Here is a 25,795-nt window from a genome sequence, read left to right on the forward strand (position 1 = left end):
TCCAAGAACAGGTGGTGTCTTTCCATCTGTTCAAGTCTATTTTTGTGTCTTTCCAGAGTACTTTAAAGTTTTCCTCCTATAGTTTTTGCATATTTCATGTTTTTTTATTCCTAAGTATTTCATCTCCTTTGTTGCTTTTGTAAATAGGGTTTTCTCTACTACCGTGTCCTCCAATTGGTTATTGTTTGTGTAAAAGAACTCTTGATTTCTGTATGTGAGGTCTATATCTTGCTGCTACATTAAATTATTTTATTGAGTTAGTTTTGTCATTGATTTTCTAGGGTTTTCCTGGTATATTGTCATATCATATATAGAGTTTTTTTTTTTTTTTTCTTTTTGCGGTACGCGGGCCTCTCACTGTTGTGTCCTCTCCTGTTGCAGAGCACAGGCTCCGGAAGCGCAGGCTCAGTGGCCATGGCTCACGGGCCCAGCCGCTCTGCGTCATGTGGGATTTTCCCAGACCGGGGCACGAACCCGTATCCCCTGCATCGGCAGGCGGACTCTCAACCACTGCGCCACCAGGGAAGCCCAAAGAGAGAGTTTTTACTTCTTTACCAATCCTTACACCTGTACTTGATTACCCTTCTCTAATTGCATTGCCTAGTATCCCTATACAGTGTTGAATAGTTGAGGAGATACTGGGCATCCTTAACCTTGTTCTCGATCTTAGTAAAAATGCCTCTAATGTTTCTCCATTAAATAAGATGCTGGCTTCAGGACCAAGGAATATGTATGTTATCTTTATTATTATCTTATTAAGAAAGCATCTGGGGACTTCCCTGGTGGCACAGTGGTTAAGAATCCGCCTGCCAATGCAGGGGACCCAGGTTTGATACCTGGTCTGGGAAGATCCCATGTGCTGCAGAGCAACTAAGCCCGTGCACCACAACTACTGAGGCTGTGCTCTAGAGCCCGCAAGCCACAACTACTGAGCTCATGCACCACAGCTACTGAAGCTGCGCACCTAGAGCCCGTGCACCACAATGAAAAGTAGCCCCTGCTCGTCACAACTAGAGAAAGCCCGCACCCAGCAACGAAGACCCAATGCAGCCAAAAATCAATCAACCAATCAATCAATTTATTAACAACAACAACAAAAGAAACCGTCTTTCAAATCCATTGAGTAATTTTGATCAGGAATGTGTTCTGAATTTCGTTCCAAGGTTTTTACAGCATCTGTAATTATATGATGTCTGTAATTATATGATGTGGAGATCCTGTAATTATATGATGTCTTCCTGGATCTGTAAATAGGTGAATAATATTAATGGATTTTCAAATATTGAACCAACTTTGCTTTCCTTGAATAAGTCACACTTGGTCATGGGGAATTATTTTCTTAATGTGGTATTGACTTCCACTTGCTAACATCTTATTTGTATTTTTATCATCCATTATATGCAATTTTTCGGTATCTTTCTGTTTTAATTATGTCTCTTCTAGACATCATATTATTGGACATTGATTTTTTTTAATAGTCAATCTGAGAGTCTTTATCTTTTATATTTGTAAGTTTTATCTATTTATAATTATTATGGTGACCATATACTAGGATTCATCTTATTTCATATTTTGCTTTTATTGAATTTTTTTTGGCTTCCTTTTTTCTCTTTTCCTGTTTTCCTTGGTCATTTTGAGTATTCTGCCAGTTTAAAAAGTTAAACATTATATTTTCGTTCTTACTGTGGCTACCCTCTACTTAAAACCTATAATTATGCATATTTACCTGTAGTAGTAAACTTAGAAATATCTTATTGTGCCCTTATAAGTCAGGATTTTCTGCCCACGATCATGTCCCTTGGTCTCCCTCTTCCCTCAGCCCCATAGTGCTGAGATTTTAGTTCTAGACTGTTATGGACAGTCTGTTTCCCACTTGGGTCCTATAGTGGACTTTACCTAAGCATTTGATTATCCTTAATTCCACACCTCTTATAGCAGTCTCCTGAATTTGTCTCTTTTCTTGTCTGAATCCTTCCTTCAAGAGCGTTTCCACTGTGTGATAACATTTTTAAGGCTTTATATGAGTGAGAATACTTATATCCTCACATCTGAGTGACAATTTGGATTAAAAAATCTGACATTCAAAGTTCTTTACTTTTACTACTTTAAAACCATTACACCAGTATCCCCTTGTACCATTTCCCTACCAGTCTGTCTCTTACTCCTTTATAGGTTAGGGTGAAGATAAAATTTATCGTTCAACCAGGACACATTTGAGAGTGAAGAGGGCACTACCAGTAATTAAGCTTGGGCGGTCGGTGTAAACCAGGATGATCCTGCGTAAACTGAGACATAATACTCTGCTTACTTACAGGTGGTTTAGTCACCCCACTTATAGATGATTACTTCTTTCTCTCTGGAAGCTTTTAGAATTTTCTTTCATTTGATATTCTTGGGTTTTGCTGTAACACTTTTAGGTGTGGTTTTCTCTTTTTTAAAATATTTATTTATTTATATTTTTGGCTGCGTTGGGTCTTAGCTGCAGCAGGCAGGATCCTCTGCTGTGGCCCGCGTGCTCAGTAGTTGTGACCCATGTGCTCGGGGGTTGTGGCACGGGGGCTTAGTTGCCCTGAGGCATGCAGGCTCTTAGTTCCCCGACCAGGGATCAAACCGTGTCCCCTACATTGGAAGGCAGATTCTTAACCACTGAACCACCAGGGAAGTCCCTAGGTGTGGATTTTCTGTTGTCCCCTACTTGGTCTTCTATGAATTCTTTCCATTTGAGCCATATCTTCCTCCCTCCCTCCCTCCCTTCCTTCCTTCCTTCCTTCCTTCCCTCCCTTCCTTCCTTCCCTCCCTTCCCTTCCTCCATCTATGTCCCAGTGACTCCTGCTGTAATTTCTTTCACTCCCAGACTCTTCATTGTAGTCAAATGCAGAGAGTAACTTATCCTGCCAACAGGAGCTCTTTCAGTCTATGTGAGACGTATATTTATTACTGCAAATTTTTAAAAAGGATTTTGTTTTGCACCTCTGTCTCCAGTACATTTTAATTTTTGAGTGCTTTCACAGCCTTAGGCACTCTGGGCCTGCGGAGTCAGGAGCCCCATCCCCTGGCCTTCCCTAAGAAGACATTACACTGGGCTAACCGTAAAGGATATTTCCAGATGCCCACGGCTCCACTGATGTCTCATCAGGAATTGTGGACATAAAGCCTAAGACGTCACGTTCCTTGTCTCAGGATGGTTAGAGCTGCTGATTGCAAACAGTGGAATCTACTTGGACCAGTTTAAGCAGAAAAGGGATTTACTAAATGCTTTGAGGTCCACCACGGAATCGTGCAGAATGGAAATGAGTTTTAAGACTATGTTTCCAGGACCAACACCTGGACCGTGCGATGTGACTGGACAAGTGAGAAAGCGGCCTCCACCTGATTAAAGCCTGGGCATCTGCTGCCGGAACTGACGCCCCTTCTCAGTGACGGAAGCTGCACGTGGACCCGCAAAGTGGACGCTGTGTGGAGAGCCTGCTTCCTGGGATGCTCGCTTCCAAACGCAGGGTCACCTGGGAGGCTGTGTGGCACAGAGGGAGCCCTCCAAACCTCCCAGCTGCCAGGGAGGCTTAATTAGAAAGACTTTTAGAAGAAAATGGAATGTGGTTGGATTTAAATGAAGCAAAACTTGAAAGACTGGATCCATCCATTATAGACTGTTATTATCATCTATATAATAATGCAGATTATTATATCTGTAGTGCTGGTTTAAAAATACAGAGGAAGGACTTCGGCAGGCCCAGGGCAGGTGACTGGAGCCTGTTTGAACGTGTTTCACCCCGTGCTCTTGTTTCACTCTTGGCCAGAAGCAAAGATATTGCAGCGAAAGTCACTGCTGCACACATTAGACTTCCAGCTGGCTCGCTTGGACCTTTACCCTGACTTTTGGCAAAAATTGTGTCAAAAGTGGTGCTGCTCTTGCAAACTAAGCACATGTGGTCTGGCTAAACTCTTGTGTTTTATTTGTATTTTAAAGGACATAACTATAGTCACTATAAGGTTTGAGGTGGGTGAACTACTTAGAGGGTATTTGATTGTGCTAGAAAATATATTAAAAAAGCAAACCCTGCATTCTGACTTCTGAGTGAAGAGAGGATTTCAGACAAAAATTTAAAAAATAAAGAGAGCTTGTTTTTACATGTGTTGCCTTTGCTTACCCTGTGGAATCTTGGGACCATGTGTCTCCTCAAAATCTCCCTACAAGAAAATTAAACACTGACTGCATGCGGTTAAGAAAATATTAACTGAGAATTATTTGAATGTATATAATGTAAGCCTTGGTGTGAAAATACAGAGCGTGGTATGCAGAAAATTTGGATATTATTATTTCTATTTAAAGAGAAAAGTGATAGCTCAAAAAGGGCACAAGATAAAACTTGCACGTCCGTACAAGATTAAAAAATTAAACTATGTAGGTTGTAACAGTACTAGAAATTAAGTAGGAAAAGGTAGAGTTGATTTGTTCAGCCAGAATCCATGAGTGTAGACAGACTTCACTGTCTACACTGGAGAATTGAAGCGATCATAGAGATGGAATTTCCCCGATAGTCATTTAACTGTTAGCCTGGCCTCCAATTCCTGTACTAGGAACACCAGCCAGGAGCTGCCACCTTCTAAGAACTAGCAGCCGCTAGAATGCAAGAGCCTTCACATTGAAAATAAATATGAACAACTGTGTTGAACTCTACATTGGGGAAGTGCTTGCGTAGCAGAGACAAAAGATTATTTTAAGTGAATTTAGAACGATTACTTGGAATCTACATACTTGGGACGTTCATTCCAAGGACAAAGAATAAGGGAAATTTCGGGCTTGTATTCAGTAGTTTCATTGTTTACAGTAATAATGGTGTGACTGAGAAACCATTTTTCTTTATATTGTTGGGTAAAGCAAGTAAGTAATGAAACGTTTGTGTTAGAAATAATGCAATTCAGTATAAAAGATTCAATTACGAAAGTGAAAGAAATTAAGTAGAGGTACTATAGTAGAATTGACAGGGAAGTATCAGTATGAATGCATGATTTCTTTTTAAAGTCCTTTTGAGTACTGTGCGCTGAACTGGCCAAGAAGCCCTGTACCTCTAGCAGCAAGTGGGTACGGAGAGCCCGTGTGTAGGGCGCAAACCCCATTCCCCATATACATGGAGCCCGCGCTCCCCATACACGTAGAAATGTCTCATGGTGGGGAAGCGAACATTCAGAGTGGGCAGGAGGCATCGTGCCAGGAAACGTGGAGGCTTAATGGGATCAAAGCCCAAGAGACCTGGAGGGGGGCTCCCAGTGGCCAAAGTTACGACAATTGAGCCAAAAAATGATAATAAACACTGTTGATAAAAACACTTTCAATCTATGAAAATTCGTGAGTCTGTTATGCTCAAAAGGGAAAACGCCAGAAAAATTAATTCAAAATAATGTGTTACAACTGAAACAGCTATTGAACCAATTATACTTTAAAAATTGGGCAGAAAAGGAAAGAATTGAGTATTTATCCTGCCTTTTCAGTAGGGCCCATGTCCAGGTTAGGGTATAGTCTTAGTTAAAGGAGTAAAGCCCTAGTTTATAGAAGGCCCTCCGATAACTGGACATAGAACACCACTGTCTAGCGGCCCTCATGCATGATTAGGTGAGAAATACTAGTTGGGGCTGAAATATTGTCTCGATGGCCTCAGCTGGACCTTCAGAGCAACTGAGAGGAATCAGAGCCGGGCTCCATCAGGACTATAGACCAACAGCCCGTTTTGTGCCCGCCGCCTAAGGAACGTTTGCCCGAGGTGCCTGCCAGCAAGCAGGTCTTGGCTTTGAGATCAGCTTTTGTAGTAAAGCTCTCAGGGAGGGTAGCTGATTCTCATGCAGCTTTTCTGTGGAGCTGGGAGCTCCATCACAATCCTGGGAGCCCCGTGGCCACCCCTTGGCCAACACCTCCCCCCAGGCCATCCTCCGCCCTCCTCCCACCCCCCATGGCTCCAAGGCAAGGGCCCTGCCTGGGGCTACCGCCCCCCCCCCCCCCCCCCCCCCCCCCGTCACCAAGCTTTGCTCTTGTTGGCTCTCTCCTGGGCCCGAAAAAACAAATTATTTTGAGACAATGAAATTGATCTCAGAGAGGCAGCAGTGGCTGGTGGCTTGAAGCGCAATCTTAGTTCCCTGACCAGGAATTGAACCTGGGTAGCCTGGATGGAAACCAGGAATCCTAGCTGCTAGACCAGCAAGCCACCAGACAAGCAAATTTTCCCTGGCTCTTTTCCCCACTGAAAAATGCATTTCTCCCATAATTCAAAAAGACACATGCACGCCGATGTTCACTGCAGCGCTATTCACTATAGCCAGGACATGGAAGCAGCCTAAGTGTCCATCGTCAGACGAATGGATAAAGAAGATGTGGCACATATATACAATGGAATATTACTCAGCCATAAAAAAGAACTGGGTCATTTGTAGAGACGTGGATGGACCTAGAGAGTGTCATGAAGTAAGTCAGAAAGAGAAAAATAAATATTGTATATTAACGCATACATGTGGAATCTAGAAAAATGGTACAGATGATCTTATTTGCAAAGCAGAAGTAGAGACACAGACGTAGAGAACAAATGTACGGATACCAAGGGGGAAGGAGGGGTGGGAGGAACTGGGAGACTGGGGTTGACACATATATATTACTGATACTGTGCATGAAATAGGTAACTGAGGAGAACATGCTGTATAGCACAGGGACTCTACTTAATGCACTGTGGTGACCTAAATGGGAAGGAAATCCAAAAAAAGGGGATATATGTATACGTATAGCTGATTCATTTTGCTGTACAGTAGAAACTAACACAACATTGTAAAGCAACTATACTCCAATAAAAATTAATTAAAAAAATAAACAATGCTGATGGGAAAAAGAAAGAAAAACGCATTTCTCAAGGAGGCAAAAGCTGTAAAAGCAGGTACAAGTTTATTATTAGAGACACGGCACAACAACAAGTGGGAGAGCACACAGAGAAGCAGTTTGTTTAGTTAAGACAGAAGCAGGGCAGAGATGCACCCCTGGAGGGAAAGGGTGTGGGTGTCCCCCACCAACGAGGAGGAGCGAGGTAGAGGCGGTTAAGTCATTGACAGGACACTCCTTCCAGGTCTTTGTTTGCCTTAGGCCAATTATCTGGTATCTTTCTCCACACCCGACCTCCCCTAGGACCCACCCCACCGTGCGTGTGCAACTTTTTTCCAAGATGGATTCCAGCCCAGAGGCCTATGGGGGGCCTTGGCGTCACATATTATGGGGTGGTGCCCCCTCCTTTTTGACCCCCAAGGAGCCTTTCTGCACATGCGCAATGTCTCCCTTGCCCCAAGGATGGGAGATACTTGACCTGTGGATCTGTTACTCAAACAAGGGTTAGCTCCTCTCTGTTCCTGCCGCGACTGTTATCTTAAAGTGTCCTCAGGAGGCAAAATCCAACTATTTACCCTGGTCCTGTTGTTATTTCTATCTCAAAGTACAAACAGAGGGCTGGTTGTAAATATCTAGCCTGGAGCCCACTTGCCTCCCGCCTCAGGAAATGTAACCAGGAGGCTGGCTGTAAATGCCCCGCCTGGAGCCCACCTATCTCCAGCCTCAAAATGACTGGGAAGAACTCTGATGCAATGTGGGTGTCAGGACCTCAGATGTTGTAACAACTCTTGCTGCTTTCCCGCTACTGTCTGCAAACCTTCCCTACACATGCACCTGAGAAAACGACTAAGAAATCCTGGATGAAAATGTAGAAAGACAAAAGGAGTCACTGAGCTCTGCAGGGAGGCGTGTGGCAACTGTCACCACCGACGCTTATCACCCTTTGCTCCCGGGGAGGTACACGTCCCAGCCCAGGACCCACGCTGTGGGTGGGAAAGATGGGGCAGTGCAGGACGCACTTCACGATGGTCACCTCTGTCCCGTGACTTGTCAGAGAAAGGAAATGCTCCTTGGCTGAAGCCCTCGTGGCACTTTGGCCCTGACAGTCAGTGTCCCTTATCATGGAGGTGGCACAGCGCATTCGTAGCTTCAAATTCTCTCTGTATTTTATTATTTGAAATGAAAAATATTTTGAGATCTTGAGTATTTTTAGAGACAACGTTATATGTGGTAATTTAAAAATCTGGAAATGTATTTTTACCGACCCAAATTTGGGTCCACTTGCCCGCACGGTAAAGCCAAGCCACTGGCCCCGGGCTGTGGGGAAGGAAAGTGCAGCGTTCACGGCAGGCGCCGAGCAAGGAGTCCAGACAGCTGTGCTCAAAACACCCGAACTCCCCGATGCATTTCAGGAAAGCATTTTCAAAGGCCAGCTGAGGGAGCAGGGGGCTCCCAGGGTGTGTGATCAGCTCGTGCACAGTTCTGATTGGTTGATGGTGAGGTCACAGGGCGGGGTCACAGGGGTCCACATGATCAATCCTTAGGTGCCAGTAGGGCTGGGGGCTACGTGCCCATGGTCGTCAAGTAGTTAATTTCTTCCATTTGGTGGCGGTTTTAGCATCTGTAAAACAACTCGGGAAAGGTGCATCAGGTACTATGATCTGGGTACTTCAGAGCGGAGCTGATGAAGAGGACCTGGGGGAGGGGCCTGTTCCAGGAAGGCCCCATCGGGTCCTGCTCGGTTACAGGATCATTGGGCCTTTAGAGTAATTACATTTTGCATCAACCCAGTCCTTGTGTTTTCACGTTTTAGCTGTGCAGCTGTTGTTACTGTAAATGTGAACTCCTGTTCATTGTTAACGTATTTACGTATTGACATTGCTGGCAGTGTTCTCTACTAATACACCCCCAATGCTCAGGTATGATGCCCTGAGGACACCCTGAAGGGAGCAGGCACTGCTCTCACAGTGTAGACCGAAGAGCCACATTTTTTCTTTTAACTTTATTGGAGTATAGTTGATGTACAGTGTTGACCACCATGCTGTGATGACACACTTCAGATGTCTCCACAAGACAGAGCTCTTTAAGTTCCCAGGAAGAGCACCGAGCTTGCCCAGGCCCTGGAGTCGGTGCTCCCAGGAGGGCTCCTGTCCAGTCCCCACGGCAACGAAGTTTTCATGTCGTCTGGTCAGTCTGCTTGAAGAGGGTTTCACTTATAAATGGAACGCCCACTTGTTTTAAGTGTCCTGTTTGCTAATGAGACACTGGTCACTTTAAAGGAACCAAGAACCTTTACAAAATCTTGTTCCAGAGCACAGTTTTTCCTGTTGGTGTCGACGCTGTAGGAAATTAGGGGTCAGATGCCAGCCGTGGAACACTGCACACCCTGCCCCACCTTTTCTCATTGTTCACTTGGAATCCTTGCCTCTGTCCTTGCCAGTACTCGGGACACTGTGCTCAGAGAAAGAGGACAGCTGGGGGCTTCCCGAGACCCCATCAGGGAGCTGCCAGGGTACGAGACCCGTGTCCTCTGTCTGGGCCCCTCAGGACCCTCTCTGATGTGGGCCGTCCACCTTGTGGCTCCCACGGGACCCCTTCCCCGCACACCTTCTGCCCGCGCACACGCCCTGCTCATCCGTGTTCATTCAGAGCATTAGTGACTTTGCTGGCCTCTGCCCCATTTCCTCACCAGGTGTGAGAGCAGCTCAGGGAAGCAGACCGTTGACTGACGTTATCGGGCCCTCTCCTGCTCCCATCTCTGCAGCATCTCTCCCGGGCCTGGGGCAGCATCTGTCCCGGGCCTGGGGCGGCATCTCGGTTTCCAGCCCGGCTGACCCCCGCGGGCTATCCCTGCTCCTCACTTAGCACTAGAGACAGGTAGGTAGGACGAGTTTCCCAAGGTGAAAAGGGAAGCGGAAGATCCAAAACCACAAAAGCTAACAGTGGTGACTCCGGACAGACGGGACAGGAAGAAAGGCACGAGCTGCGGTGGCTCCTTTATATGCGTCCGTATAGTTTGAATTTCTCACCAGTTGTATTACTTGTATATCAGATTAAGCAGGACGCACGGTTTTAACTGAATTAAACCCATCTGGGCTCTTATCGCCAGCTGCTTTCAACCACCCTCAACTCCAGTGAGCTGTGGAGGAATGAGCCTGAGGGCCCCCAGCCCCGGGGGGCGGGGCAGATGCAGCCGCGTGTCAGGAGGCCCCGCCACGCACACCCCCTTGTACCCCGTGTGGAAGCGCACCAGTCCGGCTTCACAGGGCTGCGTGTGGCTCAAAGAACGCATCCGAAAGCGCTTTGAAAGCAGTGTAACGCCTCTGAAGGAAAGAAAAAGTGACAGAAATGATTCAGAGGGGACAGGCTAGCTGAGGAGGTGCTGGGACACAGACCCGCCGACGTCAGCCCTGCGCCTGCCGCTCTCGTCCACTATTGCCAGGAGATGGGAAACCGTGCTCACGTTCACGGTGAAGGTTGAAAAACTCCAACTAAGTGCGTGATGTGACCTGAGGCGTGAGGACTGTGCTCTCAGGACGCTCTCGGGCCGCGGGTCCACCCCTGCCCCGCAGAGCTGGCTCCCTGCCCAGAGGTCAGCCTCCACTCCCGGGGCCCAGCGCGGCGCTGGCCACCAGGCCGTCGACACGTGCTGTGGGCCTGCAAGCCCCACGGCTTCCCTGGAAACAGCACAGACGTTAGCTGACCTGCCTCGGGGGGAAACTCAAGCCCAGGATGCTTCCGGGCAGCCTGCAGTCAGCTAGTGCGGGGCAGTTTTAGGCGCAGTGCTTGGGTGCCTTTTCTAATATCTGCCCATTGCAAGAGCGCATTATGAACAGCTGGGAATGTGGACGCTTTCCCGAAACTGGCCCCCAGCTTGTCACTTCCCTAGCCATCTGAATCATTTTCAAGGAGTTCCACATTTCACCTGTAATTGACCTTTTAGGGATATAGTTCTTCAGTTTCTTAATAAGGCATTTAACCATGCTCATTTGACAAATATTTAAATCATTTATTGCCATTAATTTACAGCATTTCAATATACACACTGCATGGAAACACAAACACCTTTTCAAACACTGGCAATGTGATTTTAGCTATGTGGCCAGCTGCCAGCTGTCTCATGGTCATTAAACGAAAGGTCAGGATTTCTGAGTACTTAAATGCTGATGGTTACAAATTTTGTTCTCTTCGGTTTTTCATAAGGTAACTTCTAACAGATAACAGACATATTACTGCAGATAAAACCATCACTGGGAATCATTACATTGATCACATATTTGAGCTTTCTGAAGAGAAGTAAAACATTCAGTACTTGTAAGGCAGCCGAGAGTGGGTTTGGGAACTCCCTGCTATTTCTAGAAGAATCGTCTGGTTAGTAAAAATAGCATTCTGCATATTTCTCTTAGCAAGACTATTCACTAGGGTGGAATGTGTGACTCAGCAGCAGCAGCTGGCAATGCCACCCCTTCAAGAAGCCGGTTCTTCATTTTCCATTGTTATGCTGAGGCATTTTTAGACATCCTGGGAAGGAGCACAAAGACAAACGCAATGAGAAACAAAACTTCACCGCCAGCCTCGAAGGCCTTGGAGGGCTTTAAGAAGACACCTTTACGTTAACATGTATTTCAACTCACGATGTCATAAGAACAGCAATACCCTATTTCATGCTAATTTTCCTGTTTGATAAGTGAATTCTCATCGCACTGTCTCAACGGCGCAGTCGCTTCTCAGCGTATTTCTGCTCTGCATCGAGTCTCCCCAGCCGCACAGTCACAGCCCGCCCCACGACAGACACAGGCCTCCCCAGCTCCTCAGAACACAAAGCTCAGCGGGACCTACTTACTCGTGCCGGAGCAGCCGTCCGCCCTGGGTGAGCTGGGCTACCTCGTTGGTGGCGTGGCAGGCGAACAGCAGCCAGTTGCGAGGCTGCACCTTGTAGGCGAATCTCATGAACGCCAGCGAGTAACAGCAGAGGGCTGCGGGGACACGCAGGACAGTGACCTGCAGCCTCCAGCTGAGGGCTGCCGGGGACACGCAGGACAGTGACCTGCAGCCTCCAGCTGAGGGCTGCCGGGGACACGCAGGACAGTGACCTACAGCCTCCAGCTGAGGGCTGCCGGGGACACGCAGGACAGTGACCTACAGCCTCCAGCTGAGGGCTGACAGGGCTCAACTGCCTCAAAAAAAGAACCTTTTCTGCTAACACCTTTACAGATGATAAAAGCTATTGCTTAGATGCTTCCATGACTGGGAAACTCATCAGATGGTTTGCTCCCGTTACGTATTGTTACTTATTACTTAAACAGTTAAAGAACATAATGTCAGTAAACTGACATCAGTTCTAGCCTCCTTTTCTGTCCCCTAGAGTGGTTTATAGTCCCTTATCTGAAAGAGCTGCTATTTAATCCCCTCAACGAGTTTTATGTTCAAATATCAGGACTTCAAGTAAACTTTAAGATCCTTTTTCCACATAAAGTTCAAGAGGACACACTCCTTAACTAGGGGGACTACATCTGAAAGGCAAACAGGACCTTAACAAATACTTCCAACTACAGTAACCCTTTCCCTTCCTTACCATGAGGAGTAACACCCATCAATGACGTCAGGCGCTTTACGTTACTTTCTAATGGTGACTGTAGTGTCTGGTGCTACGCACTTGAAATGTAAGCAGGAGCTGTATTATGCTATGATTTTATATGAAGAGCCTCCCAGTTATTCCAATCTGCATCCTTACCAAATGTCATCCGCCCGCTGATAATCTCCGGAGACTTCTTCATGTCATTGATGGCGGCAATGGGAAGACCCCAGTTGGCTACTGGGCCCCAAAAGTGCTGTTAAAAAATGAGGGGAGAAAGAAGAGGAAAAGTGAAGACAGAGCGTGAACAGCTACAACTTCTCTTAAACAGTGACGTGAAGTGTGCGGTTAACTGGGGAAGGTTACCGTGCAGGCGTTCAGTGTGCAAGCATGTGCCTATGAATCAGCAGTTCTCACAAGGTGAGAGCCCCAAACCAGAAGGGATCGGGCACTTTACCAAGGTCCCTACCAGCTTCCAGATCACAACTAAGTAATCTCAGACTGTCCCGTTTAGAGAATTTTCAAATGAGATTAAATTCTTACACAAGTCACTCTTGCTACAACTTAAACCTGTTACAACCATTCTCGTAATGTAACGTTTAAATCTATCAAACTTTTTTCAAATTTTCATTAAGGTATTTATTTGTCAACATCTCTTAAAATGCAGACCCTAAGTTGGATACTTTTTCTGAAGAAAGTAACTTAATAAGGGAAGAAATTGCTTTTCAGCTCATACGAGCTATATGAAGATCAGAGAACCTAAAAATCTACACTCAGACCCCCAGATAATGAGAAATTAAACTGAAAATTAATTTTGAAGTAATAGGAACAGCCTATATTTAAGAAATGGATCAGGAGTTTCTCATGTACGACCATGGCCATCCCAGGGTACCGAAATGAAGTTGTCCACGTTGAACAGTAGCAACATGCAATTTAATTTAACTTCTGAGGTTGAAATAAGTCCAGGGGCTTTCCCCATTAAATTAAAAATTGTTTTATTTATGTACGATTTGCAAATAATGCTTTAAAATATGAAGGAGGGAGTTCCCTGGCGGTCCAACGGTTAGGACTTGGTGCTTTCACTGCCCTGGCCCGGGTTCCATCCCTGGAGGGGGAACTAAGATCCCGAAAGCAGTGCAGCACGGCCCAAAAAAAGTGAAAAACAAAAAATAAAATAAAATATGAAGGAAACCACACACTGTTGGGTAAAGACCCTTTTCAGTTATCAGAACATTAAGCAGTGCTTTATTTCTGCCTATCAGAGCATTTAAGATAAACGCAGACTGCAAAATACCTTTCTAGACCTGCATTTCTAATACTGACCAAGAGTCATTAAAATCCAAAAACTTCGTAAGAATGAGAAACAAGGAAATGCAAGAAAAATAAGTGAGAATTACCTTCGTCATGATTTAAGAATATTTTGAAACATTTACATAACGTGTTTAATGTAAGCATGAGGCCTCTGCCTTAAATAGCTGTAAAACTGTCAGAGCTGTTCTACTGCCAGCATGGTGAGTACTGCACAATCTCACACCTGAGTTATGGACGCCGCACCTCAGGCACAGTTGGTATAAAGAATCTTTGAGGTTCTGGGGAAGGCTATTTAGTCCTCCTGCTTTCAGACTGGATTTTGTCTCAGCTACTCATTGCTGACACTTTAATGCTTCTTGTGCCTAGATGAAACCTGGCCATTTTCCTCCTTCCTCATCCTCCAGACCTCTGGTGATGGAGTATCTGTCCCTCCTCACCTACCCGCCTGTTTCCCCTCCTGTCCTTCCCTTTGTGTCCCTTCACTTTCAACTCTCTGTTACTCCAGTGATGTTTCTCTCCTCCTTTTTTTGACCACGTCAGTCTATTCCCATCGCTTGCCTGTTTAATCACTTTCCACCGCTCTGCTCTACTCTGCACGGTGGCCCCCAGATCCCCGCATTATGCACACACTCAGGGCTGCCCTGAGAGGCTCAGCCAGGCCAGGCGTCTGCGCTCACAGCTGCGGCCAGGTAGTAAGAGGCCACGGCATAAATCTGAAACCTGAGGCAGCCCGGGGGACTTCTGGTCACAAGACAGTATTCAAAGTTTTACTGTGGTGAGTGTAGGGTCATATGAAGCAGCGTTCTGCAAGTTAAGGGCTATATATACACTTGTGATTATAAGCATTGAGATATACTTGAGATATTTCATAAAAAGAACATAAAAGGTAAAGATAATTTCAACACTAGTTACTAAAGTATCTAACCACAGAAAGTTAATAATACATCTTTTCTATCGAGTACAAGACTCTAGTTCTCACTTCCCTTTCCTGGAATACATGTTTGGTCTGTGCTCTGTCAGATATTCATCAGTCAATGCACTGGTCCTGCAGAGAAGTTAGTGTCCAGAGTGGAACCGGAGGACCAAGGGGTCACTGGAGGTGCCCTTAGCCCGGGACCCACAAGGTCCCAGGATGTGGCATGATAGCTGTCTCCTGTCCATACTCTGTTAATGCAGAAAGTCTGCAGAAGCCTGATATGAAGTAGCGACAGGTTCTTACCGTACTATTTTGTGAGGAGTCACCGAGGTTCAGACAGGAGAGACATGAGGGGAAAAAAAAAAAAGATCAGATGCTTTGTAAGATTTCGGTTACTTTAACCTCATACCTGTGTTCAAGTTTCAGTAACAGAACTACAACACTAGGAGCACGTATTCTTTTTTTTCTTGAGAAGATCTAGTGATATTAGGTCAATAACTTTGACCTAATGAAAGTAAACCTTAATTTTATGAAACGTAAACTTAATCCTTAGAGTGGAGCTATCCAACAGGAATATAATGCAAGTCACGAACAGGAGTCACATGAAATTTAAAAATTTCTAGAAGTCATGTTAACAAAAGTGAAAAACAACAGGAGTTAATTTTATTATTTATTCCAACATTTCTAACTATTTTAATTTGAACACGTAATCAATAACAACCTATTGATGACGTATTTTACATTCTATTTCGGCACTGAGTCTCCGAGATCCGGTGGGTGTCGACACAGCTCAGCTTGGACTGGCCACCCTCCACGAGCTCCCCTGCCACCTGGGGCTTGTGGCTCTCAGACTGGACAGCACAGGCTTATAGGGGGCATTTCTTTGAAAATGACAAGTTGGAGAGAAGCACAATGCTGCAGAATTCTACCAGCAACGGACTTTCCGTTTTTACTTACCAACAGCCTCTCACCAGAACGTAAGCTCCTAAAAATAGGCGTGTAATTCCATATTCTGTTCACAGCTGAAACTCTGGCCCAAGTGGTACCCAGAATTCACAAGGCACTCAGAAAATGTTTGCTGAACGAATGAAGAGAAAGGTCTTCTAATGTTAAGTGAATTGTTTTCCTGAATGCTAAAATTAATACCATTCAGAAATACGTCGAATTAATTTTACTTCTGAGATGGCATTTCTTCTTTTCAGGATATAGCTTAATTGTTCTGACAAGGCAAACTCTTGAAAGTGTAGCTCCTGAAAGAATTACTGAAATAAAATGATAAAATCCTCTATACACACTGTCTCGTCCAAACAGCTCCGCTAGTTGTTTTGATGCAGAGGTCAAGGAGGTTCTAATCTCCAGCATGAGAGTAGTTGTTGACGATGCTAATAATATACTTCAAATAGGTTCTGTTATGAAATACGAACAGCCTAGAAAGAGTCTGTCTTTCAATGTTAAGTGCACTGTGTTAATAGATAATGTTTCAACTGCGGTAACAAATTACGTTGCCAAGATTGTATTTCACAGCAAGTCCAAGCTGAGCACAGTGTTTGGACGGCAGAGAGGGTGAGTCCCTTATCAGGTCAGAGGGCAGGATCCAGTAGTTTATGGACTATAGTCACCTGTGGTGTCACTCTCCTTTGTTCAGGATCTGAACACAGGCCTTTTATTTATCTGTAAATTACCAACGGCACATTTTTTTCCTACAAAAATATTTTAAAAGATGTGTTTCTTAAAATCTAAATTGTCAGCTTGGAGATAATTGAGTTTTCAATTCAGGACTCTTTCCTTGAGTTGTGCAATAGTTCAAATTCTACCCTATTTTACAACAGGCAGGTTATAAAGGAGTGTGAAGGAGGAATAACTTCTGCCATCATACTCTACTCAATCCCAAAGTCCTATGTGAAAGTGACCACAAAAATAAAGCTGATCACATCACTTTAATAGTGGTTTAATGACGATAAGCCAATCTGAGAATAAATTTATTCTAAACATCCCTGGGAAATACAAAAAGCCACAACTCAGCATCCCTTAATTCTATGTCAGAACTGTCCAAAACATGCATCAAGTACTCAGGCAAAAAATCTGAGAAGCATATTTGCGCAGAGCCAAACTGGACAAGAAAAGCTTCCTAGTATGTATTAGCTTCTGTTCCAAAGAAAGGTAAACTTATAAGCAACACAAACTGCAGTTGGCGGACAATAATGTTAAAACTGTGTGGAAAATACCCTTGACTTTCTCTTTATTCGGTATGTTGCCTGTATTTTATTTCAGTGAAGGTTAAAACAACCTCAAAATGCATAAGGGTTTTCTTGGTTCCCTTACGACCTTGAATTCTTGTGGAGGAAAAACCGATCTCCCCCGTTAAGAATGATGATAGAGGTGACAAAGGAGGATGACTACCCTGCATAAACTTTATCCTCTGTTTCTCCTTAATTTGGAATACTGTTTGTTTGGCTCCAGGTTTCTTCTAAGCTCATTTTTATTTTCTTAGTGTCTTCTCGGCATTGCCAATCTGTTTCTTCCTTTCCTAAAATTACTGACAGTAACTGTTAGCTTTCTCTGAAAGTACTGTGAGTAATTTATAACTTGCTTACACAGTACTAAAAGGATCTAAGTGGCAGCCTAGCATAGTCTGTTTATGTCATCACTGAGAGCGGGGTAAGGCTTGGAGACGTTCGAGACTGCAGTTCTCCTACAGGCTGAAAACGCTCACTGCCATTTCAGTTATGCTCAGCAACTTGTACCTCATTTTCTAGTCCAAGTTAAAATGAGAGGGAGTTTTAACAATCAGAATGTGTGATATTCAACTGTATTTAGATGGTCAAAACTAAACTGGACGGCAGAAAAGAGATTCCTGTGGCCAGTTCTGCTTCAACGCTTTCAGCCTCAGTAACTTTCTGAAGGTCATTTACATGGCAGGGAAGTAAGGCCAGGGGCGGGTATGCAAGCAGCATGGCAGAGAAGGGAGGCAGACACAGGAAAAGTAGGTGCAAAGAAAGTACCTGAAACCTTCTTTTCAAAGGTTTTTGTGCATAACCATTTCCCTTTAAATCTTAATGTCATCCTAATGACATTCCTGTTTTGGTTTCACAGGTTTGGCGTCCAGAGGGTCTCAACTTTTCCGCCTGGTTTGGATCTGTTTTTCCATATGGCAGGTGAAGTGTTGGACTACCTGATGTCTGAAGTCCATTCCAGCTCTAATATCCTATAACTTGTGAAAGACTCCCTGTTTTCCACTGCAACTTCTCACTTGGGTAGTAAATATAAATTCTTAAAGCTCTCCTGGAAACTAAGAAGTTAAAATAACTTAGAATAGATAACCTCATTAACTGGAGAATATTCACTGCCAACAGCCAACTCACTTCAGATTTACAAGAGCATGCTGACTGATTAACTGATTTTCAAATACTCGTGATCTAGGTTCTACCTAAGCAAGCATTCTTTGCACATATATCCAAATACATATGTGCACGTACACCTCTGTTCACTTCTCTGAGGGAGGGGAGTAAATCTCTAGGATAAACATACACAGACCTTGACCGACTCAGCCACTAGAACACACATCCTACCTCAAAACTTAGTTGCTCATCTAATTTATTTTTCTTAACCAAAATTCAGGAGGGAGAATAAGAGCAAAAAAGAGACAGCTATCTTCTTTTACTCCACCAATAACGTATGTGAGGAAATAGTTTATTTAAAAAAACAAAACAAAACGATAATAGAGATCCAGGAAGTTCTTGATTCAAGATTTTCATTAAAGTAAGTGAGAAGAAATCAGTGAAAGGAAGGATGGAAGGCATCAGAAGGAGCACTGGGAGCCCAGGGATTAAACATGGAATACTGATAACAATAACAAGAGAACATTTACTTTTGTAATATACACAGCACTGTGCTGTGTTGTCAAACAGCTACCAAAGCCCCAACACCAAGCAATTTGTCCAAGACTACACAGCTGGAAAGCAAACGGGCTGGGTTGCAAACCCATCATCAAACCCATCACCTATAGGTGTAATACTACTGCCATCGCTTCCAACAAAAACTGTCAGGAATTACTTAACAGTTTAATACTAAGACCCAAGTTAAATGCCCCAGTTGTCCCAGTAATGCCGTTTATAGCTGTTTTTTCCCATATCAGATCCAATCAAAGTCCACACACTGCCTTTGGTTACAGCCTGTTCTAACTCCTGTTCCTCAATGAAAAAAAAAAAATCAACATTTTAAAATACACTTGGAAATTCACTTTAGTAAGAAAGACATTTCAGTCTTATCCATAAAATGTAATTGACAGGAGGTTATAATCTATGTAAAATATGACTTTAAATTGTTGCTAAAAACTTCAACTATGTTGTTAATAAAATGACTTTAAAAATTCTAGAGCAGCTTTAGTTTGGAAAACCTCTACACCCCTTCGGCAGGCTGTAAAAACAACGCTAGAGAGCTTGAGTTGTTCAGGAGTGCAAATGATTGACAAGGCGAGAAGGCACAGGGCCCCGTCTCTGATTGGAAGAGAATATGAAATTGTCTCCTTATGGCTTTATTTATTTGCCAAAGCAAAGCAGGGGCCGTAAGCAAGAAGACTAGAGGACCAAACAGGGGAAACGTTCCTCTAATAAATGCTGGGGAGAAGTGACTCCTTTCTGGAGAAAAAGCTAATAAATGAGCTGCTGCTGAGCGTTTTGATATCAGCCCAATCACTGCTCTGCTGAAATGAAATCCTACTGCTGCCAGGAGCAGCAGGGAAGACAAGGCCAGTGGACATCTCACTTCACCTGTTCAGTCCACAGAAGGATTTCCAAGTCAAAATCGCAGAGCTTTACGCCTCATGAAACTGAGCAGGACCCTGCAGGGCCTTCCTGAGTACAAATGCCCCTCTGTGTCCCCCGTTTCTTGTTGTAGAAAAAGGCTTGAGTCTTCCAGGCCTTCCCCAAGTTCCCAAGGGCGGACTCAAGCAGTTGCTAAGGAGGGAAGTGAGGGAATGCAGGAAGAAGGAAAAGCAGTTAAGCAAGAAAAGTAATGATAGCTTAAACAATAGTTCAGCGATAAAACAGAGCCCTAGTTCCTCCTGAAGGGATACACATATCAATCTAACACATATCTTTGAGTTGTTCTGCAGGAACTAAGGCTCCCACCCAGGTGGAGGATGGTCACTACATTCCCACCACAAGAGGTAGCCTCAGACTAGTTGGAACCAGAAGGTTGACATTAAGATTCCCAAAATATCACCCTGTTACCTCACCACCTACCAGTCAGAAGAAAGTCCACAAACTGATCACGCACCCTGCAAGCCTCACTCCTAATGTGTCTTTAAAAACCCCTCCCTGAAAGCCATCTGGGAGTTTGAGCATGAGTTGCCCCTTCTCCTTGGTTGGCAGGCGCCCTGCAGTAAACGCTGCACTTCCCTTCCCCACAACCAGTGTCAGGAGACCGGCTTTGCTGTGCGTCGGGTGCACAGACTCAAGTTCTGTTCAGTAACACTCACACTGAAGATTTTAACTTTTCCCATATCAGTACACTTTTTAAAATGTTTCTGCTACAAAAATAGCAAGATATAATAGAAATACGTAGTGATTTGGGGTTTCCAAGTATTTTCACATCCCTCATCTGGTTTAATTTTCTCAACAACCCAACCAGATAGGGCACTGTCATTAAACCCATCTCACAGACAGGGTAACAAAAGTCCACTGGGATTGACTGCTGGGGATCCCTTGGCTAGAAGTCATTCTTCAGAATCCTAGCTGGATGTCCTACCAGGCAGCACTTTCCTGGACACTGCAATTCTCTTTTTTTCCTCATTTAGTCAGAGCTTGATACAATTAAAGCAATACTAGAAAAGGCATGTAAACATTAAAGCTACATGAACTTAATCTTTGAAAAAAGGTTAGACCATATATCAAAGTATTCAATCGAAATATCTGGCTCACAGACCCCTGTCTAGTAAAAAATAAATACATGTAGAAAAGCAGGGCGAACTCTCTTCATTGAAAATACACATATTTTACAAATTCTTCTTGTGTAATAGAATGTTAGGTAATCATCAGCATATTTCTAATATGGATAAGACTTTATTCTTAATTACATCATACAGTTTTACCCTTAGCTGTACTTAACTATTAGGAAGGCTCATACAAAGGAGAAACATTAGTGAAACCTAAGGTAATATTTGAAGTCATAGAGAAACTTGACTGCAGGGACTAATAACACAGCCTCCCATGACTACTCTCCTCCGATCTCCCCAGCACATTACTCTGATAAATACTCTGCTCCACAGTACTAAACATCTGTCCTAATTAATCATGGTCCTATGCAAGTACACAAAGTTCCTTTTTGGAAAGTCAAGAGTGAAGCTTCTGTTTCCAAATTTACCACGTGGCAATTATTTTTCTTACCCTACTGCCCTTAAAATTACAAGCAAACAGTATTTGCAATAAAATTCAGAATTTAAAAAAAATAATCCTTTTTTTTCTTTTACTGGTAAAATGAAGCTGCCTTCATACTGTACCCTATGGATACTTATTTCTCCTCAGCTGTCATCACTTCACCTCTTTACTACACTAACCTGTTGAAAAATACTGCAGCCCTACACTTACCTAGGTTTAAAAAAAAATCACAAAGAAAAACTAAAATGTATACACCTAAATAAACTATATCAAACGGTTTTAAAGTTATATTAAATAAATGAAATAAAAAGCAAGCATCTCAAGATTACAGGCGAAAATAAAATACAGAAAGTGGGACTTCCCTGGAGGTCCAGTGGTTAAGACTAGCGCTTCCAATGCAGGGGCCGCAGGTGGCCCCTGTGGGGGGGCGGGATTAGGACCCCGCCTGACGAGCGGCGAAGCCAAAAAATAAAATAAAACATAGGAAGTAGGCTTTTCATCCCGCCACTGCCCTTTCTTTCTCATTGAAAATAAAGACTTAATGGAAAGCAGAATATTAAAAAGTATGCCCTTGGTTGGCAGAATATTCGTATGTTAGATTTGATTCCGTCCCACGCTTGACGTCCTGAAGCTGCGAAATCCGAAGGGCGAGGTCGACCGGGCAGGCTCAGTGCCCTTGTCGCGGAAAAGGAGCACCTGCGGCTCACCTTCCACCGAGCGATGCCGGGACGCGCCCTCCCAGCCCGCGCCCGGGGCAGGTCCGCCGCACACCTGGGCACACACCTGCCAAGCAGGTGCAGCAAGCCGGAGCCCCGGCCCCACTCGCCGGACCGGGCCCGCTCTCGGCGCCCGCCCGCGCCGGGGTGGGGCTCCCCCCACCGGGGCTCCGGCCCGCCCCGCTGCCCCACTGTCCGGAGCCCCAGGCGCCACTACCCCGGGACCCTGCCCGGCTGCCTGGACTCCCGCCCCGCGGCCGGGAGCCCCAACCCCGCTGTCCGCAACCCACCGCCCCGCCGCCCCGTTGCGCGGAGCCCACCCCGCTGCCCGCACCCTCGCGGCCCCTCGTCCCGGCGGCGTCGGCTCCGCACTCCGGACCCCTTGGTGGGTCCGGCCCCGGGGACTCGTCACCTCATGAGGTAGTCCCGGAAGTCCTTGCTCCGGACATAGTCCGCCGCCTTCCGCACCAGCGCGCCCGCCATGGCCGTGCCAGACACCAGGCCGCCCGCGGTGCCCTGGGCGCCGCTCCTCGGAGCCCAATGACACCCGGCGGAGCGGACAGCGCGGACACCGCAACCGCTCGCCGGCGTGCCTCACGACAGCTCGGCCCCACCGTACGGTCGCGGCCCGCCACCTGACTCTGGGCCAATGGGAGGGCGCAGGGCGGGAGGCGGCGGCACGGATTGGCTCGCGCTCGCCGCACACCTCCTCCCCGCCCCTCGGCAGCGCGTGGGGGCGAGGCTTGCTGCCGTAAAACGGCCGGGGTCCGGCGGCGATTGGCTGGCGGTTGCCAGGCATCCGCGCTGGCGCGCTCAGGGCGGGCAGATGATTGTCCGAGGGCGCGCGGGAGTACCCGCCGCCCGCGCCTCGTGGGCCTTTGCAGCGTCCGCGAGCCCCTGCGGCCGCCCGGGCCTGCAGGCTCCAGACTGGAGGTGGGCGCCGGGAGGAGCGCAGCAGCGGCGCGCGGGCTGCGTCCGCAGTTGCCGCTACACGTACCGGAGAGCAGGTCCGCTAGCTCTGGACCAGCGCGGGAACCGCAGCGCCACGTGTGGGGCGCACCGCGTGGAGAGGGAGACGTGGGAGGCTCCGGCTGTTAAGGGCTTTGTTTTGTTTTTGTTTATTGTAAATGTTTTACCCTGGCCAAAACTGTAGACGGCCGCGTCATCTAAAATGCCCCGGATGAGAGCATGGGGGCAGAGACCCTTGGGCATCTCTAGCAAGGACTTCAGTTGGAATGTAAACACCATTATTTTTGATATGGAAGGATTGGAAATGAGTTACATATCTACCAAAGGGACAGAGTCAAATAAATCGTGGTGCATCCATTCCATCATCGAATACTATACGGTAGTTTAAAAGAATAAGGGAACTATGTGTGCTGATATGGAAAGATCTTTAAAATTTATAGGGAAAAAAATCAAGGTGCAGAATCCTGTGTGAAGTATGCCAGTCATTTGTACATAGGGACAAAGAAAGTATAAATTTGTCTCCAAAGATAGAGGAGAAATGTTAGTGTTTACCTGTAGGGAGGGCTAAGGGGGTGAGGGAGGGAGGGAAACTTCACTGTATACCCTTGTTCCTTTTGAAGCGTGTAAAATGAACATATGCTATCTATTCAAAATAAAAAGCATTAAAGAAGAAACAAAATGCCTTTGAGAGTTAAAATAGCAATCGTTTCATTGAATCAGATTTATTTCCTGTTAGGCTGTCTATGGGTCACACCTAACCTTGATCTTCTGTGAAAGTATATCTTAATACACAATGTTGCAATCCCATAATAACACCAGGAAGGCCGTTAGATTCCACTGGTGCTTTATGATGGAGAGAGGAATGTACGACCTAGCAGGACCAAAGCTGTCTTTATTATTCATAATATTATTAATACCTCCCATTTGTTGACCAAGAGGCACTTTGTTTATTTATTTTTGGCTGTGTTGGGTCTTTGTTGCTGCGCACGGGCTTTCTCTAGTTCCGTTGAGCGGGGGCTACTCTTCGTTGCTGTGCGCGGGCTTCTCATTGCGCTGGCTTCTCGTTGCAGAGCACAGGCTCTAGGCATGCGGGCTGCAGTAGTTGTGGCACGCGGGCTCAGTAGTTGTGGCGCACGGGCTTAGTTGCTCTGCAGCATGTGGGATCTTCCCGGACCAGGGCTCGAACCCGTGTCCCCTGCTTTGGCAGGCGGATTCTTAACCACTGCGCCACCAGGGAGGTCCCAAGAGGCACTTTTCAAATGTAATTTCTCCTCCTCACATCAACCCAGAAGGTGGGTGTAAGGAAACTGAAGGGCTTTTTAAATAAAACCAAACTGTGTCTGCCCCCTGCCATGTGAGAAGGGGCTCCTGGATCTCAGTGGTTCAGTCTTATCCCCTAATATTTTTCTTTCCCTCATAAGCAGTGGTTCTGAAACTTGAGCTGTCAGAAGACCCCCCAACCTCAAAGCCTCAGGAGGTCCAGAGTGGAGCCCTGCGCCTCATTGTCAAGTGACAGCACTTGGAGAAAGGCTGCTGAGGTCATCTGTCCCAATTCCTGCTGTCCTCTCTCGGCCGGCCTCGAGGACTCAGCTTTCCCATTTGGGCCTCAGCTGGGCCTTTGAGCTTTCCATTGGTTTCCCATTGTGTGGAGGAATGTCAACTGGAGTATTTAAGTATAGGAATATACTGGATAAAGGAATATATAAATGTCCTACTAAGTAGCTAACCTGGGATCTGAACCCAGTTCTCTTACTCTAAGAGCCATACTTTCTCCACTATTTCAGATGTTGGGGCAAAGAGGATTTCATGTAATAGTATCTTTGCTGCTTTAAATATGGAGCAGGCAGTATGGGCTAATGTATAAGAAAACATAACAGTAGATAAACCCAGCTACATTATTTCCTAAATCTTCAGAAAGGCCCAACCCTCCGTGGTCCCTGCACGGACAGAGTATGGGAGGTGAAGATGCAGACATCACTGGCTACTTTGAACCCCAGGTTTGCGAAAGTGACTGCAAAGGCCTAGCAGTGAGTGGGAACCCGCATGCCCATCCGAGTCCAGGAAAGGCAGTCACCGCCGAGGCTGCGCTCAGAGCTTCCCTGCTGGCTGAGGACAGACTGTGAGCTTTGACAGATTGCTGAAGCCAGAGGTTGGAGGGAGGCTGGCCCCGGGTTCAGAGCACTCTTATGGCCAGCTCTGTTAGTACGGACTGTGTTTACATACGGTGTGTGCAAAGGCAGTGCTTGTGCTGTAGAAGGGCGGGGATGTCCAGTTCTCCTTCCCTGCGTCCCCCTTGGGAAGGGCTCCCGCCTGCCCTCCTGTCTTTTGCTACTGGGTTGTTTGTTTTCTTATTATTATTATTAGGGAGAGGTTGTACCTTGCACCACCCTTTAATCCTCTGAGCATTATCTACTCTCCTGAAGGACAAAGGTGGCGAGAGGTTATCTGTGTGGATTTCTGTCCTTGGAGGAAGGTCGGAGGGGTCAGAGCTCGCCAGCGGGGGTGGGTGGGGGTGGGGGTGGGGGGTGGGGGCGTGGGGGGTGCTCATCTCTGCTTCTCCTGCACGATCATTTGGTTCTGTATATGTGGAAAATCAGGTTAGGGGAAAACCAGGTCCACCCAAAGGGTAGCTCCCAGCTCTGACCCAGGCTTAGCTGGTGGCAGGAGCCTGCAGGGGGAGCTGGCCCTGAGCCCTGTGAGGGACTCTGGGGTAGTGGTTACAGGGGCCTGGGAAGTCCTCTCTCATCTCCAGCTAACACTGACCTGAAATTCTACCTCTGTGAGGACGCTCTTGAAGACAGTCGGTGTTGTATTGACAGAACAGGAAGCCGTCCTTGGAGGGTCTCCCCCTGGCTAAACACAGACAGGCTAAGTATTGAAAAGAATGACTACAGACAATGGAAACATGCATGCGATTTTGTGAGTTCACGATTGTCAAGGAAAAACAAAAAGATAGATACACCACAGAGAATGGGAGATTTTTGTAAATCATACACCTGACAAGCGACTTGTATCTAAAATATTTAAAGAACTTTTAGAACTCAATAATACAAAGAACCCCATTAAATAATAAGC

At 45.8% G+C, this 25,795-nt stretch overlaps 1 protein-coding gene across 2 annotated transcripts; it reads right to left on the reverse strand.

Annotated features, from left to right (window-relative positions):
- Positions 1 to 10,841: 10,841 nt before the first annotated feature.
- Positions 10,842 to 22,373, reverse strand: MPC1 (mitochondrial pyruvate carrier 1). 2 transcript variants are annotated; one of them, XM_060283576.2, is made up of 5 exons: positions 22,164 to 22,373; positions 20,925 to 20,928; positions 12,591 to 12,687; positions 11,700 to 11,832; positions 10,842 to 11,377 (listed from the first exon to the last, which is right to left on the reverse strand). In XM_060283576.2, exons 1-5 carry the CDS (start codon positions 22,232 to 22,234, stop codon positions 11,353 to 11,355), a joined length of 330 nt encoding a protein of 109 aa, XP_060139559.1. In that variant the 5' UTR covers positions 22,235 to 22,373; the 3' UTR covers positions 10,842 to 11,352. The 2 variants fall into 2 exon arrangements, with proteins under 2 accessions (XP_060139559.1, XP_030708823.2); XM_030852963.3 differs by lacking the exons at positions 20,925 to 20,928; positions 22,164 to 22,373 and adding an exon at positions 14,962 to 20,573.
- Between the last annotated feature and the right edge of the window lie 3,422 nt (positions 22,374 to 25,795).

This window comes from Globicephala melas, chromosome 14 (genome assembly GCF_963455315.2).
Source record: "Globicephala melas chromosome 14, mGloMel1.2, whole genome shotgun sequence".
Classification (NCBI taxonomy): Eukaryota; Metazoa; Chordata; class Mammalia; order Artiodactyla; family Delphinidae; genus Globicephala; species Globicephala melas.

Excerpts from the sequence above, each read along its gene's own strand:
- MPC1 (XM_060283576.2), bottom strand. The coding sequence starts at position 22,234 with ATGGCGGGCGCGCTGGTGCGGAAGGCGGCGGACTATGTCCGGAGCAAG. Across the intron at positions 11,833-12,590 it reads CAGCGGGCGGATGACATTTG|CCCTCTGCTGTTACTCGCTG; the intron begins GTAAGGATGCAG and ends GTGTCCCCGCAG. Across the intron at positions 11,378-11,699 it reads GGACGGCTGCTCCGGCACGA|GATGTCTAAAAATGCCTCAG; the intron begins GTAAGTAGGTCC and ends GCTCCTTCCCAG.